Here is a 19,666-nt window from a genome sequence, read left to right as displayed (position 1 = left end):
GAAAAAAGAGAGTTCAGATCCTTATAGAATTTTGTTCACAGAACATAAGGGGCCCTTATTTCCCCATGATTTCCAAATGAAGGACAGCCAACAAATAATAAGCAAGGTTAAGAGTATCTGTTATATTTGTCTCTTGCTGGAACTGTGAGTGCAGTGATGTATTTATTTTTCTTTCACACATTACTCTAACTCAGCGGTTCTCAACCTGTGAGTCTGTGAGTCGCGACCGCGGCGGGGGTCAAATGACCAAAACACAGGGGTCGCCTAAAGCCGTTGGAAAATGTATTGTATAATAAATATGTATTTTCCGACGGCTTTCGGTGACCCCTGTGTTTTGGTCATTTGACCCCTGTCGCGGTTGCGACCCACAGGTTGAGAACCGCTGCTCTAACTGATCTTGCTTATTCCTAGAGGTCAAAGCTAATCTAATTCAGTGCAGTATTTGTTTCTAAGCAAGCGTGATCTTGGAAATGTGTTATAGTATTTAATTTCACGCTCATGTCTTACTTTTAATATCCTAGGAAAGTTGAAATATTTGACTTCAAGAACTGAATGTTAGGAATTTACTATTTATCACTTTTAAAGTATAGTTCATGAACATTCAAAAGTATATTTTTCCTACTTAGTGAATAGTAAAGAAGAGAGTAGGTTATTTTCACTAATCCAAAAAATTACATCTTGTCTAAAATGGTCAACTGATAAATAATATTAAAGTGTTTTATCATAAACTTTTTTTTGCTTGTTAAAGTATATATCTATTCTGAAAAGCCTCTAACCTTCCTACTTTTAATTAGTGCATTCTGAATTGGAGTACTATTTTTGCTACACTTTGTAACATAAACATTAAAATTTTTATTTTAAAATGCATTAATTTTATTTTTAAATGAACTAATGATAACTAAATTGTTTTGTTTCCGATTTTAATTTGTGTTTACATAGATTCAAGTGTCCCACTGAATATATCACCCCCCACCCCCTTACTCCCCCTCGGCCCCCCATGCTCCCCCCCATGCCCTCCCCCCTTCCCTCCAGGATTTGCTGTCCTGTTCTCTATAATGCTGTGTTATGTATATATAATTTCATTAATCTCTTTAATGATAACTAAATTTAAAAGACATGTCTTTGTTAAAGAGTCACATGAAACGCATTTTTTTCCATTTTCTTTGTTCTTTGGATGATCGAAACATTTTCTTTATAATGTTCACTCTGAGTTAGCAAAACTGATTATACAATATTTTTGTTTTAAAGCTGTTGCGTGTTTTATAATCATTTTGTTCTGTCCTCTGCCTCGATTTGCTATAGAATGTCTTTCAATCTTCCTTGGCCAGACAGAACATGTACCGAGCGGTAAGCCAATGAGTAGAGCAGCTTTGTGGACCACCCTTTTTCTTTCGCATGCTTCGTGCTGTCTCTGCGCCTCACTCTCTGTGCCTCACGCTCTGTGCCTCACGCTGTCTTGGCTAAAATTTTATGTAGCTGTTTCCAATGCTAAACTTTTTCCATTCTGCTTTTAGGAGTACATGTGATGCTGATCTCTTAATGTTTTTTTTTTGTTGTTGTTTTTGCTTTGGTCATTAAAAAAATTATTTTCTTGCATGCTTCTTTGTTTCTCCTGTTCCTCAGGTTAAAGTCGAGTACATTCAAACTCAAGAACTCATAAACCTGAAGCTTTTATTTTGAGACAGAGGAAGGTGAAACAAAGAAAATACATATCTAGTCTCAGAGTTGGCAGGGTATTAGCTATGGAGATCATTTACTTCTGTGTACTGCCCTAACAGTAGAGAAAGTTATAGTACCTGAAAAAACACAATTCATGGTTCAAAATTTTGGCTAATTTATGTACATTATATCATTTTATAATATTTTTAGATTTTTCTTAATAAGATATATGTATATATTTATTTAGGTTGGTGAGTTAATACATAAATTGGTTCCAAAGAACCACAGTTCTAGAGTTTTACCTTTGGTTTTCATTGAAAGAAATTAAGTCTTAATGGACATGTTAGTGTGTAATCCACCTCTTCTCGGCCACAGTGAGATGGGATGCTTGTCATTAGTTCCCATAAGTTTGAAAGTATCTTCAGTTAGGATGAACAAAAGAGCTTGACTTATTTAATACTTCTGTATTATATTTTAAATTATTATATGTTTCTACATATGCATTCTAGATAGCACTACAGTGGTTGGTTGGTTTGTTTGTTTGTTCTAGTGAAAGGAGGGGAGGCAGAGACAGACTCCCGCATGCGCTCCCACCAGGATCCACCCGGCACGCCCACTAGGGGGCGATGCTCTGCCCATCTGGGGCCCTTGCTCTGTTGTAACTGGAGCCATTTTTTAGTGGCTGAGGCAGAGGCCATGGAGCCATCCTCAGTGCCCAGGACCAGTTCACTCTAATAGAGCCAGAGAAAGAGAAAGAGAGAGAGAGTGCGAGAGAAGCAAGATGGGGAGGGGTGGAGAAGCAGACAGGCGCTTCTGTGTGCCCTGACTAGGAATGGAACCCAGGACTTCCACACGTCGGCCAACACGCTACCACTGAGTCAACCAGCCAGGGCCAGCTCTACAGTTTTTACACTCTAACCATTTTTCTGCAGTTTAAATTAGAATATCAATTATAGCAATACCTTTGAACATTTAAAAGAAAATCTTTGAATATAAGTTAACCTTTGAACTAATGGGCTTGACTTTTTCTCAAGTCATTTCAGTATTTCTAGTGACTAGAAGTAGCATTTCTAAAAACAATGGTTTCTCTCAATTTACTGATAAGTTTTTTTGTTGTGACTATTCTTATACAAATCAATTACAGGGCTTCTTTTTAATTTTATCTAAGGATATTTTAAAAGAAATTGCATAATTTTTTTAAAATATTTATTGATTTTAGAGAGAGAAGAAGGGAGAGAAAGAGATAGAAACATCGATCTGTTCCTGTATGTGCCCCGACCAGGGATTGAACCCACAACCTTTACATACCGGGATGGTGCTTCAACCAACCAAACTATCCAGCCAGGGCAGAAATTGCATTTTGTAAAATTATAATGTTTGTGAATCATCTTTCTATTTTCTCTTATACAACCATTGAATTAGTTTAATTTTAATTCCCAAATTTTCTCCCAAGTTTTTAATTTTTAAAAAGTCCATTCATTGAATTCCGTTACTTTTTAGTCAGTCCTTTAAGAACCATTTTAGTAATCTTTAGCAATCTTGTTTATAAAAACATTGTATTATATAAATCTAGATCGATAATGAATTTTTTTTTCCAATTTTTTTCTTTACGCTTGGTTTCTGGTTCAAGCATTTACTACAAACATTATTTCTGTGGTATAGCAAGCAGTTTATGCTTTAATATCAGGAGAGAAGCAATATAAATCACTTAATTTATCATCTAGATGGCACTAAAATATTTTTAAATAAAGCTATATTTATTATTGTCTGCCTTTTATAAGAAAACTGAATCTGAGTTTCACAGGTTTTTAATTTTTTCTGAGCATAGTTTGATAATTTATAAAATAACTTTATATTGGCCCTGGCCGGTTGGCTCAGCGGTAGAGCGTCAGCCTGGCGTGCGGGGGACCCCGGTTCGATTCCTGGCCAGGGCACATAGGGGAGGCGCCCATTTGCTTCTCCACCCCCACCCCCTCCTTCCTCTCTGTCTCTCTCTTCCCCTCCCACAGCTGAGGCTCCATTGGAGCAAGGATGGCCCGGGCGCTGGGGATGGCTCCTTGGCCTCTGCCCCAGGCGCTAGAGTGGCTCTGGTCGCGACAGAGCGATGCCCCGGAGGGGCAGAGCATCGCCCCCTGGTGGGCAGAGCATCGCCCCTGGTGGGCGTGCTGGGTGGATCCCGGTCAGGCGCATGCGGGAGTCTGTCTGACTGTCTCTCCCCGTTTCCAGCTTCAGAAAAATACAAAAAAACAAAACGAAACAAAAAAAACCTTTATATTAGATATATTTCAATATAAAATCAAAGTTTATGATTTTAACTTAAAATTTTAGCAATGTATTGAATAACTTTTTCCCAAAGAGTGTCTGGTTATACACTCGACTCATTGATTTTCTGTTAAGGAATATTATTTTGGAAGAAGTAAAGATTAAAGCTTCTTTCAACAAAATTAGGTTGTGATAAGAATTTTATTGAAATGTATTAGGAAATTATTTAAAATACATATTTGATCTCCACCTTTGGGGAAAATTGAATTCCAAGATGAAGTATAAAGACATGTAACTTGATTTTTTTCCCCCACTTTAGACTCTCTTGATGCATGCCAAGGAAAAGAAACCCCATGGTTTTTCTTCATACCTTATTCTACAAATAATACAATGCTTATTCCCCAGAAACACGTAGTATTTTGTTGAAATACTTTAATTTTACTTCTTGGTTCATTCGTGATTACCTGCAAAGTAATGAGATAAAATTTTTAGATTGGAAAGAGAGGTCCTACTTCTGTAGAACGGTCAACTTTTGTTGTTTATGCTTCTTTCACTTGATCAAGAAGAAAGGCAGATTCATTTTCAGAAGTTACTTACATTTGTATAATTAGAATCTTAGTTTCTATTAAAACAAAAGTAACAATAATAAGAAATGGGAGGAAAAACTTGAAGATACTTGAAGCATATGAAAACCTTAAGTACTCCTAAAATGTGAATGTTTGGCTCCATAATCTGTGTTTTCTGACAGACTTGTATGTAGCACTTGCTCTGTGCTAGGCATTGTCCTAATAGCTTTACAGAGTTTTAACTGATTTAATTCTTAATAACCACAAAGGGTAGATATTATCATTTTACTGATAATAAAACGGAAGCACAGGGAGGTTTAGTAACTTTTCTAAGGTTACACAGAGCTAAGCATTGGGGTTTTTTTTGTTTTTTTTTTTTTGTATTTTTCTGAAGCTGGAAACGGGGAGAGACAGTCAGACAGACTCCCGCATGCGCCCGACTGGGATCCACCCGGCACGCCCACCAGGGGCGATGCTCTGCCCACCAGGGGGCGATGCTCTGCCCCACCGGGGTGTCGCTCTGTCGTGACCAGAGCCACTCTAGCGCCTGGGGCAGAGGCCAAGGAGCCATCCCCAGCGCCTGGGCCATCTTTGCTCCAATGGAGCCTCGCTGTGGGAGGGGAAGAGAGAGACAGAGAGGAAGGAGAGGGGGAGGGGTGGAGAAGTAGATGGGTGCTTCTCCTGTGTGCCCTGGCCGGGAATCGAACCCGGGACTTCTGCACGCCAGGCCGACGCTCTACCACTGAGCCAACCGGCCAGGGCCTAAGCATTGGTTTTAATGTGAATATTAAAATTGTTCCAAATTTAATTTTTACAGATTCGAAAGCATTCAGCCACCAGTTCTTACACCATTTTGCTAACATATTTCCTTATATTGTTTCAATTTTCTTAACATAGCTATTTGTAAAACTGGGTTGTACGTGGGAGGACATTTGTTTGCATACAAAAGTACTTGGTATAAATCTGATCATTTCCTAAGTGATGATTTCCCCCTCAAATTCTTTGACTCTAGGCACGTGAGCAGCAGCGACAGAGTGGGCAAGCCTTACCGTGGTGTGAAGCCTGTGTTCAGCATTGGGGACGAAGAAGAGTACGACACAGGTGGAGTAACGCGCTGTTCCCAGACCCTCCCTCAGGCCCAGGAGTGCCTACAGAGAGTGTTCTGGGCCTGGCACACAGCTGCTTTCCAAAAAGGACAGTGAGATTCTATGTAGGAGATTGAAGACTGTGTTTTCTATGAAGAATTTGGTTTTAGCCTGACCAGGCGGTGGCACAGTGGATAGAGAGTGTCACACTGGGATGCCGAGGACCCAGGTTCTAGACCCCGAGGTCGCCAGCTTGAGCGCGAGCTCATCTGGTTTGAGCAAAAGCTCACCAGCTTGGACCCAAGGTCGCTGGCTCGAGCAAGGGGTTACTTGGTCTGCTGAAGGCCCACGGTCAAGGCACGTATGAGAAAGCAATCAATGAACAACTAAGGTATCGCAACGAAAAACTAATGATTGATGCTTCTCATCTCTCCGTTCCTGTCTGTCTGTCCCTGTCTATCCCTCTCGCTGACTCTCTTTCTCTGGAAAAAAAAAAGAATTTGGTTTTAAACATCTTAAATTTGCCTATTAGAAATTCAAGCTTTTAGCAGAGGAGACAAGTCTAAGCTAGTGATGATCTGGGAATCGTCAGTGTACTTACAGAATTTAAATCCATGGGCTGGGATTGAGTTTGCCTTGACCCGCCACTAGGAGGGGGAGAGTTCTGGGACTCAAGTTCAGGGAGTGCCAGAGCTGAGACGGACATCTCAAGCCTTTTGAAACTAGAGGCAATATCTTAAAGGGCCACAAGGTGGAGATACTGTATCAGGGAAATTTGTCATCCTCAGTGTGCTTGGTTGTCTTTATATTTTTAAAAATAATTTATTATTTTGATTCATAATCCCATTGTCCAGACTATCCTGGTTAAATAATCATAATTAAAATTAATATGTTTATTGAGTTAGAAAAAATAAAACCGTATATAAATGTACAAAATATGAAAAATATACTCAAATTGCTCACCTTGCTTTTTCCACCTGGTACTGTATACATGCTGCACATTTTCCATCGCACTCCATCTACTTCCTCAATTATTTTTCTATCATATAAACATACCATAATTTATTTAATCAGTCTTTCCCCATTGGCATTGGTAGTTTTTCAGTTTTTTTCTGTTTCAGATGGCAACAGATATTTTCAGACATATATGTAAATGAACTTTTGCAAGTACATCAAAAGAGTAAATCCTTAGCAGTAAATTGCTAGGTTATAGGGAATTACATTTGACATTTTAATCCATATTACATAATCACCTTCGAGAAAACTTGCATTGAGGTATATGTAATCTTCTATCTCCTATTTCTAATTGTTTCTTTTGCTCCTTTTTTCTCACTCTCTCGGTTGACATCTTCCTGTTATATATCTCTCCCTGAATAGCTCAACTTTCATTAACAAAGGGGAGAGGCAGATGGATGAATAAATTATGGTATGTTTCCATAAATCATACACATAAATTTATACTGTGGAAAAAGCTCGGTAATGAAAGTGAGAAACTGGCCTTCGCCCTTTGGCTCAGTGCACACAGGAGGAGCGACCACCTGCTCCCCCACTCTTCCCCTCCCACTCCTGCAGCCTTCGCTCAATGGTTGGGACGCATCTGCCTCTGTGGGGCTGAGGGTGGCTCCGTGGAGCCTCCCCGCAGGTGCTAAAAACAGCTCGGTTGCGAACATGGCCTCAGATAGGGTTGCTGGGTAGATCCTGGTCCTGGCACATGTGGAAGTCTATCTCTCCATCGACCCTCCTCTTTCTCGGAAAAGAGGGGGAAAAAGGAAAAAAAAAAATGAGAAAACTAGAGCTAAGTATCAGCATGGATAAATTTTATAATGTTGGAAGTGGTAGCTGTTACAGAAGAATACAATTGAACAGTCTACTATTTACCTTATTTTTCGCTCCATAAGACACACCTGACCATAAACGCACCTAGGGTTTTAAGGAGGAAAGTAAAAAACAATATTCGGAACCAAATGGTGTTTTAAAATATTTAATAAAATACCATATTGTTCGTTCCATAAGACGCATGGGCATCCTACACTTTTGGAGGGGAGGGAAATGTGTGTCTTATGGAGCAAAAAATACGGTATATAAATTTTACTTAAATACAAAACACTATATATTATTTAGGGATATTCATATCTAGTGAATGTAAAGACTTTTAAGTATAGATGAATATAGTTAAAGTATAGAACTGATAACCCCAAATTCAGAGAGGCACTATTTCTTAGTTGGGAAAGGGAGAGAAGTGGGACTGGGGAGAGATACAGGAGGGCTTCACTTTGTTACTCAAGCCAGCAGTGTACAGATAGGTGAGATTTAAGAGAAGAGCATTTACGACTATTAATCCTAGGAACTAATTTCCCTTTCTTAAATGAGAACAAAGTAATTAAAATGTTTTCTATTTCTCTATGAAAAAAGGTAGGTTTTTACTTATATATCCTAGGATGGATTTCGGGTTTGTTTTTTTTTCCCTTAAAACCAGAAACTAGCCTGACCAGGCGCTGGCGCAGTGGATGGAGCGTCGAACTGGGACGCGGAGGACCCAGGTTCGAGACCCCGAGGTTGCCAGCTTGAGCGCAGGCTCATCTGGTTTGAGCAAAAGCTCACCGGCTTGAGCCCAAGGTCACTGGCTGGAGCAGGGGGTTACTTGGACTGCTAAAGGCCCGCGGTCAAGGCACATATGAGAAAGCAATCAATGAACAACTAAGGTGTTGCAACACGCAACAAAAAACTAATGATTGATGCTTCTCATCTGTCTGTCCCTGTCTATCCCTCTCTCTGACTCTCTCTCTGTCTCTGTAAAAAAAAAAAAAAGAAAGAAAGAAAACCAGAAACTAGAAAAAGACCTCTGCCACATTTGCCCTAGAGATAGGTGCTTATTGTTGGATAATTCAGCCATCTCTGTACAGACTAGTCTTGGTTAATAGTTATATTATCTAAATCAAAAAGTTTAAAGTTTTCAGATAGTTTAATCTTTTAAAAGTGTATTCTCAGTATTTTCACCTAACTCTTTCTTACAATATATAGTGATTTTTTTTTGGTAACAATATTTCTTTATTAGTGTCTGTGGCATAGAAAATACAGCAGTAGAATTAGAATTGATTGGATTCTTTTTCAGCCCATATGTAAATACTACTGAAATTGTTTTTTAGGTGGTTAAGAAATGTGTCATTTTTAAAGTTGGTAATGCACACTTTTAACACTTTAAATTCTTTATAGATGAAATTGACAGTTCTTCCATGTCCGATGATGATAGAAAAGAGGTTGTAAACATTCAGACTTGGATAAACAAGCCAGACATCAAGCATCATTTTCCTTGTAAAGAAGTGAAAGAAAGTGGACACATGTTTCCCAGGTACTTTTTTAAATGTCTTCAGAGTAAAATTGAATGTAGGGAAGTTAATATGAAACTGAACTACAGAAGAAATTTTATCTATCCAAGTACAATAAGATATAATTTCCCTCTGTCAATATTTTATTATATGCCTTGATTTTTAGAAATATTTATGTAATTTTTTATTTCAAAAAATTTAAACAGGCCCTGGCCGGTTGGCTTAGTGGTAGAGCGTCAGCCTGGTGTGCAGAAGTCCCGGGTTCGATTCCCAGCCAGGGCACATAGGAGAAGCGCCCATCTGCTTCTTCACTCCTCCCCCTCTCCTTCCTCTCTGTCTCTCTCTTCCCCTCCCGCAGCGAGGCTCCATTGGAGCAAAGATGGCCCGGGCGCTGGGGATGGCTCCTTGGCCTCTGCCCCAGGCACTCGAGTGGCTCTGGTCGCAACAGAGCGACGCCCCGGAGGGGCAGAGCATCGCCCCCTGGTGGGCGTGCTGGGTGGATCCCGGTCAGGCGCATGCGGGAGTCTGTCTCTCCCCGTTTCCAGCTTCAGAAAAAAAAAAAAATTTAAACAAGGCCCTGGCTGGTTGGCTCAGTGGATAGAGCATGGGCCTGGTGTGCAGATGTCTCAGGTTCAATCCCCAGTCAGGGCACATAAGAGAAGTGGCTATCTGCTCCTTTCTCCCTCCATCTCCCCCTTCTCTTTCTCTTCCTCTCTCACAGCCAGGGGCTTGGTTGGTCCAAGCTGCAGCCTCAGGCACTGAGGATAGTTAGGTTGATTCCAGCATCAGCCCCAGGGGGTGGTGGTGGTGGTTGCCAGTTGGATCCTGGTTGGGCGCATGCAGGAGTCTGTCTCTCTAGCTCCCCTCTTCTTAAAAAAAAACCAAATTTTTTAAGCAAAAAAATTTTGAAAACCAGTACATTGAACAGCTTTATAAGCCTCTCTGAGATTCACCAACTTTTAACTTCTTTCACACTATCTCTTTATTTATGTGTATATATACATACACAGAGAAGTATGAACTTCCCTTTTGTCAAGCCATTCAGAAGCAGCTTATAGATATGACACTTTATCCCTAAACACTTCAGCAAAAGTCTCCCCAGAAAAATCTCACAATTCCAGCAGCATTATCACATCTGTAAAGATCTTATAAATGAATATGATTCAACGTTTAGACTATACTCAAATTTTTTAGAGTGCCCCCAAAGTATCTTTTACAGTGTTTGTGTTTCTTGATCCAGGATCCAGTCAGGGTTCACACAGCATATTGGCTGTTACGGCTGTTTGGTCTCACCCAGAGTACAGAGTACTGCACCCCACACCCCTGCTCCCCTCTTTTCCTCCTAATGAATGAATCCTTTGAGTCTGGGTCTGTTCTGCCAAATATCCCACATTCTGGACATGTTTGATATTTGTCTTATTGTATTACCTAAAAGTGTGTATTACCCCTATCCTATAAGTTAGCTGAGACACAAGGTGTGTGTGTGTGTGTGTGGCAGGGGGCGGGGGTTAATAATTCTGTGCCCATTTTGTCTTCAGGATCCAGTTATAGAATATTATTAAATATGTAAGCAACCAACTCTTGCTTAGTGGTCTTTGTTATTAGATATGTGCTATGCTTTGCTGAATGAGAATACTTTATAAACATAGTACCGTTAAAGTCTGAAAGGTAGTATATTTCATATATCATATAGAATAGATTCTAAAAATCTGTTATTTTAAATCTATTATTTTAATTGTGTTGTACTTTTTGTAAAATGTTATACCTTTGCTCTTAAACAGTTACAGGATTATCTGTTAAAACATTAATTTTGCATACAACTAAGGGAAAATTAAAAGCTTTTATTAGGTAGCTTACTTGTTTATAATGAACCTTTTGTATTTTTAATTCAAATTTCATTTGGAGTTGAACATTTTTTATAATTGGGGCTGTTGGAGTAACAGCAATTTTAAATGACATTTTAAAAATGTTCTTTTTGTTTTTTAATGCTTTCTTTTCCCTCTCAAGTCATCTGTTGGTTACTGCAACACATATGTACTGTTTAAGGGAGATTATTTCACGGAAAGGATTGGCTTATATACAGTCTCGACAAGCACTGAATTCCGTGGTTAAGATTACATCCAAAAAGAAACATCCTGAGCTAATTACCTTCAAGTATGGAAATAGCAGTCCTTCAGGAATAGAAATCTTGGCAATTGAAAGGTAAGATTTTTTTGGGATGATATTATCTGAATTATTGAATTAGTTCATTACTAAATATGTTTTGTTTCTGTTTTGGGGAATAAGTGGTGGACTAGGATACTTGAACAACTTTTATTAATAGTCTTTGCTATCTCTTTCTTCAAAATCCTTAGTCATCTCTGGTTTAGCCATAGCACATAAATGCCATACTGATTAAATAAACTTTTTGACAGATGGGTCTGTAAGAAGACTCTACACCAGTGCTGTACTAAATCCTAGTTTGCAGTCAAATAAGAAGCTTGTCTCAGAATGTAAGGCAATGTTTTTAATTTCTTTTATGAAATTCTTTTTTGGAAAAGTGAACTAAGCAGTGTGCTGAATGGTGTAGTTAATTTATTATCTGGTATTAGCTCCTCTTTGTCTCATTGTGGAGCAGTGACAAACAGTTCCTGGACTGGCCCAAGGGCCATCTACCACACTGATCTCAAAACTGAACCATATTTAATCTTACAAAGAATGTGAAGAGGAGTTGAATGACTTCTAGATCTTCACACCTACCTTGTGATAGAAGGAAATATAGCCCTTCTGACTCCTAATCTGAAGTTCATTCCATCTTGCTCTATGCTATATAAACAATCACCTTGCTTTTACATTTCAGTTTTCTTTCTTTCTAAATGTGCTTTGAGCATATGTTGGGGGAGTACACAGGAGGGCCTTTCTGCTGGCTTTATAGGTCATGGAAAGCTTCCCACTGGAAGTGACATACACACTGGATCCTGAAGGGAAAGCACTGTATTAATCTATTTATTTTTTCTCCTCGTAGGTATTTGATTCCAAATGCAGGAGATGCTACCAGAGCCATAAAACAACAGATCATGAAAGTTTTAGATGCTTTGGAAAGTTAATATAAAAGAAAATTATTTCAAAAAAATTAAGGCAACCAAAAGAAAAAACGTGGACATGTCTGAATACTAACTGGAGACCTTTTCTTTGCTCCTGGGAGTGCTTGAATAGCAGGTCTGAAAGTGTAAATTATTATAATCAACCTCCGGACAGTTAAAATTTCTTTAAAATGTTTTTTTGCATTTTTGGTTTTGTAAAATGATTAATTATAAAAGTTATTAAATGACTTTGAAGTAACTGAACTTGTGCCCTTATGAACTAAGGGAGCAGTATGCAGTTCTGTTTTGAAGAGCTGTTTTAAGGGAATATGCATTACTTCCGGGTTTAAAAACGATACACATACATTTGCAACGTCTTCATGGAAAATTTGAGCTAGAACTAGTTGAAGAGACCACTTTAATTGCTACATTTTGTTTTACCCGTTGAGCAATATCAGAAACTAAAAAATATTATAGGTTAATTAGCTTGCTGTTACTGTTCTTAAAAACAGTCAAATCTTTTTATTGAAATAAAGATTCCAGCCAACTCAGAAATTGAGTCCAGCCAGTGAAATGTTGAAAAATCAGTTTCCAAACATCTTTGTACCTTTAGCTAATAATATTACACAGAGTGCTTGAGATTCTAAACTGTATCCGAATGGTTTTTATGGAGCAGTTAAAAGCAATATAGTAAGTAGGTAGGCATGTTAAGATTACGGCTAACATTTTGAGTACAGTATGGTATCTGTACAAATGTCATTGGTCTTTATTACAAATGGAATTTTTGATTTAGGATATTTCAAGGCAGGTATTGAGCACATACATAATCTCAATGAGATTATGCTCTGTGACCACAAATATCCACTTAAATGAAAGCCAAATAATCAGAAAGCTGTATAAACCATAGTTTTTATCATCACTTTCTGAAATCTCTCTTCTTTGGATTTTGTCTTGTCTTACTAAAATTCCAGTGGTTTGAAACTATTTTTATTCTCTTAATATTACAAAGCTGTAAAGTGACCTGCTTTATTTTACGGCTTCCTCAGTTTAATTTATTGAGGTCCGTGTTAGACTCATTAGGTAAGAGAAATCCAAGAATATATTTGAGGACATGGAGTAACTTGTAAAGTCCACTTGGGAAGTAGCAAACCCTTACAGTCTGCCACGTCTTCAAATATAATGGATTCTCTCTTAAGGGGTTGATAGGAGAAATACTTAGATTGTATTCTGTTTGCAGACAGCTATTTTACTTTACTTAATGGAAATCAAGTGGATAAAAGGCAGCGTAGGTGGAGATATTTTATTCTAATATTTAAATAAAAGTTTACTTGAGTGGTTGAAGACATTTGCATGAAATTGCACCTGGTGCAGTATTGATATTTATAATTCTCCCCACAACTGTTATATTGCATTTTTCTTTTTCTTGGCTCCCCTTTAGAAATGTCCTGAAGTCTAATTTTTTGCTCATTACAGCAGTGGGAATTTTTACATAATATTAATGTAAAGAGGTTTGTGTTACTGTTTATAAATTACAGTTGTAAATAAACCACTACAGTTTGCTCAAAACTTTGTTCTTAATGACAATTGTCTCTCTTTTTCTTTCCTGCCCCTATTTGTAACTCTCTGGAAGCCGAAAAATTAGAAAATTGATGCCTGTCCTTTTAGTGGTATTTAAATGTTCAGATTTCAGATTTGAAAGTATTAGATTCCTATTTATGTTCATCTAGAGAGGGCTGAGGAAGAGGTAATTTAATACTAAAGACATTAAATTCCACGTGTAATAAATTGAACTTGATTTCTCTGACTTTAGGTTGTTATCCGTAATAACTCCACAGTTCCATTTCACTTACTGTGTTAGGCACTTATGTAGCTCTCTCCCTTCACTGGCTCGCTAACCACAGAACTAGAATTCACTCTGGGATGTCCACCTCCACCTCTCATGGACTGTTAGGATTGAACAGGCTGCAGTATTATCAGGTAGGCATTATTTTCTGTATTTTCAAATTGAGAAAACCAAGGTTCACAGAAATTGAGTGAATGAAAAGGGATAGTATCCCCTCTTCTTAACCCACTTCCTAGGAATTACTGTTGCTTATTAAAGTACAAAATGAGCCTGACTGGGCGGTAGCACAGTGGATAGAGCGTCGGACTGGGACATGAAGGACCCAGGTTCGAAATCCTGAGGTTCCCAGCTTGAGCGCGGGCTCACCAGCTTGAGCGCGCGTTTGCTGGCTTGAGTGTGGGATCATTGACATGACCCCACGGTCGCTGGCTTGAAGCCCAAGGTCACTAGCTTGAGCAAGGGGTCACTCAGTCTGCTGTAGCCCCCCAGTCAAGGCACATATGAGAAAGCAGTCAATGAACAACTAAGGTGCCACAACGAAGAATTGATTCTTCTCATCTCTCTCCCTTCCTATCTGTCCCTTGCTGTCCCTTTCTCTGACTCTCCCTCTGTCAAAAAATAAAGTATAAAATCAATCCTATAAATAGATTTGATGCCACTTGTGCATCATTAATAAAACACGTTTTTTAGTAGGGATGATAAATTATATTGATATACTTAACCATTTTCCCATGGATATGTTTCACACAGGATCTTGAACTCCTTAGCATGATATTCTAACATACTAACCAGCTAGAGATTGGCCAGTGTTGTTTGTTAGTTGACTGTTTGACTTGGGGGAAACCTAACGCCGTAGGTTGGGTGTGTGATGAAAGTAGCATCTCATCTTCACCATTAACATCTCTTTTTTGTGAGGGTGTAGTTTTTGTTTTATTTTTCAACTATAGTTTATATTCAGTATTTGGTATTAATTTCAGGTGTATAGCATAGTGGTTAGACAATCATTGAGCTTTCCTTAAAAAGCAAAATTTGCCTGACCTGTGGTGGCGCAGTGGATAAAGCGTCGACCTGGAAATGCTGAGGTTGCCGGTTCGAAACCCTGGGCTTGCCTGGTCAAGGCACATATGGGAGTTGATGCTTCCAGCTCCTCCCCCCCTTCTTTCTCTCTGTCTCTCATCTCTCTCTCTCATCTCTAAAATGAATAAATAAAAAATAAAAATAAAGCAAAATTTATATCTATACATCTATACATATATATATGTATGTGTATATATATGACACAGACTCAGCAGGTGGAGAGCCACGTGAAAACGGGTGGGAGTAGTGGAGGTGGGCAAAGGGGAACATGGGAACAGAAGGGACTGCTCTGGGCAGTGGGCGCACCTGCAGTGTGCAGATGATGATGTTTTGTTGAATTGTACACTTGAAACCTGGATGGTTTTGTTAACCAGTGTTGCCTCAATAAGTTCAATACAAAAGTTAAACAATAACATCTTTATTGAAATACAATCCACATACCATAACATGCAACTTTTTAGAAGTCTGCGATTCAGTGTTGTACAACCATCACCCCTGTATAAAAATTCCGGAATATTTTATAATCCTACAGAGAAGTCCTGTGCTCGCCAGCAGTCACCCCCCGTTCCTGTGCCCCTTCATCCCTTGGCAACCACTAATTTACTTTCCGTTTGTTTGCACTTGCACATTCTGGACATTTTATGATAAAAGGGCCTTATTACAGAAGTTCTTTTGTGTCTGGTTTCTTTTAGCATAATATACAATACATTTAAGCTTCATTTGTGTTGTAGCGTGTACCACAATTTCACTTTTATGGCTGAATAGTATTCCATCATATAGATCTTCACATTTTATTTATGCATTCATCAGTTGATGGATATTTGGGCTGACCCCACTTTTGGTTATTACGATAATGTCGCTTTGAATATTCATGTAAAAGTTTTTATGCTGACATGTTTTCAGTCTTCTTTTGGGTAGCCTCCTTGGAGCGTAATTACTCTGTTGTATGTTAATTCTACACTTAAATTTATGATTAATTTCCAAACTGTTTTCTGGAGCTTTCCCCTTTCACCATGGATGAGTGTTCTAATTTCTTTACTTCCTCACCAACACTGTTTCTGTCCATCTTTTTAATTATAGTTATCCTAGGATGTGAAGTGATATCTGAGGTTTTTGTTTGCATTGCCCTAATTAATATCTTTGGAGAACTGTTGATTCAGATTCCTTGCCCATATTTAAATTGTGCTGTCTTTTCACTGTTGAGTTGTAAGTGTTCTTGACATATTCTGGATACAACTGTCATCAGATCATGCGATTTGCTTACATTCTCTCCCATTCTGTGGTTTGTCTTTTCCACTTCTTCATGGGGTCCTCTGAACCATAAAAGTTTTTAGTTTTAGCCTGACCTGTGGTGGCGCAGTGGATAAAGCGTCTACCTGGAACACTGAGGTCGCTTTTTTGAAACCCTGCACTTGCCTGGTCAAGGCACATATGGGAGTTGATGCTTCCTGCTCCTCCCCTCCCCCTTTTCTCTCTCTTAGTTTTGGTGATGTTCAGCTTATTTTTTCTTTTATCACTCGGTGCTTTTGGTGTCATATCTAAGTAATCAATTGCCTAACTAAAGGTAAATGAAGATTTACTCCTGTGTGTTCTAAGAGTTTTATAGCTTTCTTTCAGTTAGATCACTGATTTGTTTTGACGTAGTGTTTGTATATGCTGTGAGGTAGAGGTCCAACTTCATTCTTTAGGGTGTGATATCAGGTCCTCCCAGCATTACCTGTCTATCCACACTGAAGTCGGGCACTCTTGTTGGAAATCATTGACCATAACTGTGAAGTGCTATTTCTATACTCTGATTTCTAGTCCAGTGGTCTGTCTATCCATCTATTCTTCTGCCAGGACCACACTGTCTCGATTACTGTAGTTCTGTATGAACTTGAAATTGTTAAGTGTTAGTCCTCCAATTTTTATCTTTTTCAAGTTTTTCTGAATTTCTTGTTATTCTTAGTCCTTTGAATTTCCACATGAGTTTTTAGGTTAGCTTATCAGTTTCTACAATAAAGGGAGCTAGAATTTTGATAGGGATTGTATTGAATCTGTAAATCAGTTTGGGCTGTATTGTCATCTCAATACTGCCTTCCAGTTTATGAACATAGGGTGTCTTTTAATTGGTTTAGGTCTTGAATGTCTTTTGATGATGTTTTGCAGTGTACAAGTCTTGTACTTCTTTTATTAAATGCATTCCTAAGTGTTTTATTCTTTTTAATGCTTTCTATAAATTGTCTTCTTAATTTCATTTTCAGATTGTTCATTAGTGTAGAGCAATATAATTGATTTTTGCTGAATTTTTAAAGTTTTTTTGGCTTCATTAGGATTTTTACATTCAGGATCTTAATCTACGAACAGAGATAGTTTTATTACTTTCTAATCTAGATGCCTTTTATTTATTTTACTTACATAATAACTCTGGCTAAAGCTTTCTTTCTAAAGTACAGTGTTGAGTAGATGTGGCAAGAATGGCTATCCTAACCTCCCCCCCCCCCCCACCCCCCCGCCACCCTCTTGCTCTCCAGCACTAATCCCATTGTGAGGAACGGATCCTTGTGACTTCACGTGCCTTCTAAAAGCCCCATAAGGAGATTACCTCCACACTGGTGGTTATGGCTTCAACATATGAAATTTATAGGGACAAACATTGCCCATAATAATGTCTTTATCATGAAGGGTCTTGGATTTTGTCAAACTTTTTTTTCTTGCCTGACCAGGTGGTGGCACAATGGATAGAGCATTGGCCTGGGACACAGAAGACCCAGGTTCGAAACACCGAGGTTGCTGGCCTGAGTACGGGCTCACCAGCTTGTGCCCAAAGGTCTCTGGCTTGAGCAACAGGTCACTGGCTGTGCTGTAGCCCCCCCACCATCAAGGCACAAATGAGAAAACAAGGAACAAATAACGAAGATGCCACAACAAAGAATTGATGCTTCTCATCTCTCTCCCTTCCTGTCTGTCTGTCCCCTTCTTTGTCCTTTCATCAAAAACAAAACAACAACAAAGAAAACCACCTCTTTTTTTCCTTGCATCTATTAAGATTGTTGCATGGTTTTTCTCCTTTATTTAATTTTATATTTTGAAAGGGATGACTATTGATAGATAAAACACTGTGGATGAATCTCAAAAGCAGAACACCACATGAAAGAAGTGGCATCCATACTTCATGGTTACATTTATGTTACATTATGGAAAAGGAAAAATGACAGAACTGATCAGTAGATGCCAGAGGGGAGGGGAGGGTTTGAATACCAAGGAGCAGAACCAGGGAATTTGTAGGGTGCTGAAACTGTTCTGTATCCTGACTGGTGGTTACACAAACCCATACTGTGTTAAAACTCGTAGAACTACATCAAAGAGGTCAGGAAATGAAAATATTAGTTCCTAAGTTAATTCAGTAAATTGTTTTCAAAATGCAACATTAATGATTGTGTTCTCAGAATTTTCACATTTCCTTTCAACTAATGTGTGGAGAGGCAAAGTAAAGACATTTAGATTAAACTAATTTCCATGACTGAGGTATCTGCCACTCTCCCCAGTGCTCACATCAATGCCTGACTTGTAGTGGTAGTCATCCTTTATTTGCTGGAACAAATGAATGAAAACAATAGCTGGGATTGCAAACTAGCTGCTTAAGGCTGGATATAACATTTTATGTGGCCCACACAATTTCTGATATTTAAAGTGGCAGCGTTTAAAAATCTGGAGATTTTTGTATATTTGGATAAGTTTGGCTTCTAGTGGATAACACTTAAGGAGTTGTTATTCTGTGCCAAGTAGCCTCCAAGACCCAATAATTGTGATATCCTCACAACAATCTTATGCTTTGCGTGCTATTATCTCCATATTCTGGAGAAATAAAGGCACAAGGATAAGTGACTTCTAAGATCACAGAGCAAATAAGTGGTAGAGATACTATTTAAAACCAGACAATCTTATTCCAGAGTTCATGCTCAAAACTGCTACACTATGCCTGACCTCTTTGTTGCACGCTGGCCTGGAGACGGTAGGCTAGGGCTAGTGGTCTTTTTCAGTTCACTTCCCTTTTTTTTTTGGTAGTTTTTTCTGAAGTGAGAAGCAGGGAGGCAGAGAGACTCCCACATGCGCCTGACCGGGATCCACCTGGCATGCCCACTAGGGGTAGGGCGTGATGCTCTGCCCATCTGGGCCCTTGCTCCATTGCAACCGGAGCCATTCCAGCACCTGAGGCAGAGGCCATGGAGCCATCCTCAGCACCCAGGGCCAACTTTGCTCCAATGGAGCCTTGGCTGTGGGAGGGGAAGAGAGAGAGAGAGAGAGAGAGAGAGAGAGGGGAAGGGTAGAGAAACAAATGGGCATTTCTCCTGTGTGCCCTGGTTGGGAATTGAACCCGGGACTTCCACATGCCAGGCTGATGCTCTACCACTAAGCCAACCAGCCAGCCAGGGCCTCACTTCTCATTTTTGTCTCTTCAAGTCACCAACCTCACTTCACAGATACCGTTCTAGACCATGTAGGAATATTAATTTGCTACTCCTACATTAGATAACTGATCCAAAATCACATGACCTTTCACTGATGGAGCCAAGTTTTGAACTCAGATCTTCTGATTTGTAGACAATAGCACTAAAGACTTAGAAATAATTATACCTGAGTGTGCATGATACACATACATAGACACACACGATGATTTCCAAGTTTCAGTCTTTGTGTTCTGTAGTATCATACACTCCCCTAGGGTCGCCTCCACTCTGTTCCTGCTCTCATTCTAGTGCCCATGATTCCAATTCGGATTTTCAGCCCTTCATCTTTGAGTGTT

General features: G+C 39.0%; 1 protein-coding gene across 2 annotated transcripts in view; it reads left to right on the top strand.

The window, feature by feature from the left end:
- TBC1D23 (TBC1 domain family member 23) overlaps positions 1-13,526 on the top strand; it is a 56,130-nt gene extending 42,604 nt beyond the window's left edge. Inside the window, exons 15-19 of one of the 2 annotated variants that reach the window (XM_066347796.1) lie at positions 1,303-1,347; positions 5,500-5,588; positions 8,786-8,921; positions 10,906-11,100; positions 11,903-13,526. In XM_066347796.1, the coding sequence (XP_066203893.1) occupies positions 1,303-1,347; positions 5,500-5,588; positions 8,786-8,921; positions 10,906-11,100; positions 11,903-11,984 (547 nt within the window). In that variant the 3' untranslated portion in view covers positions 11,985-13,526. The remainder of the gene's footprint in view (positions 1-1,302; positions 1,348-5,499; positions 5,589-8,785; positions 8,922-10,905; positions 11,101-11,902) is intronic. The other variant, XM_066347797.1, reaches the window with a different exon arrangement.
- The last annotated feature ends 6,140 nt before the right edge of the window (positions 13,527-19,666 follow it).

The sequence above is a fragment of the Saccopteryx leptura genome, chromosome 8, assembly GCF_036850995.1.
Source record: "Saccopteryx leptura isolate mSacLep1 chromosome 8, mSacLep1_pri_phased_curated, whole genome shotgun sequence".
Lineage (NCBI taxonomy): Eukaryota > Metazoa > Chordata > Mammalia > Chiroptera > Emballonuridae > Saccopteryx > Saccopteryx leptura.
This window is presented reverse-complemented; position numbering and strand designations above follow the sequence as displayed.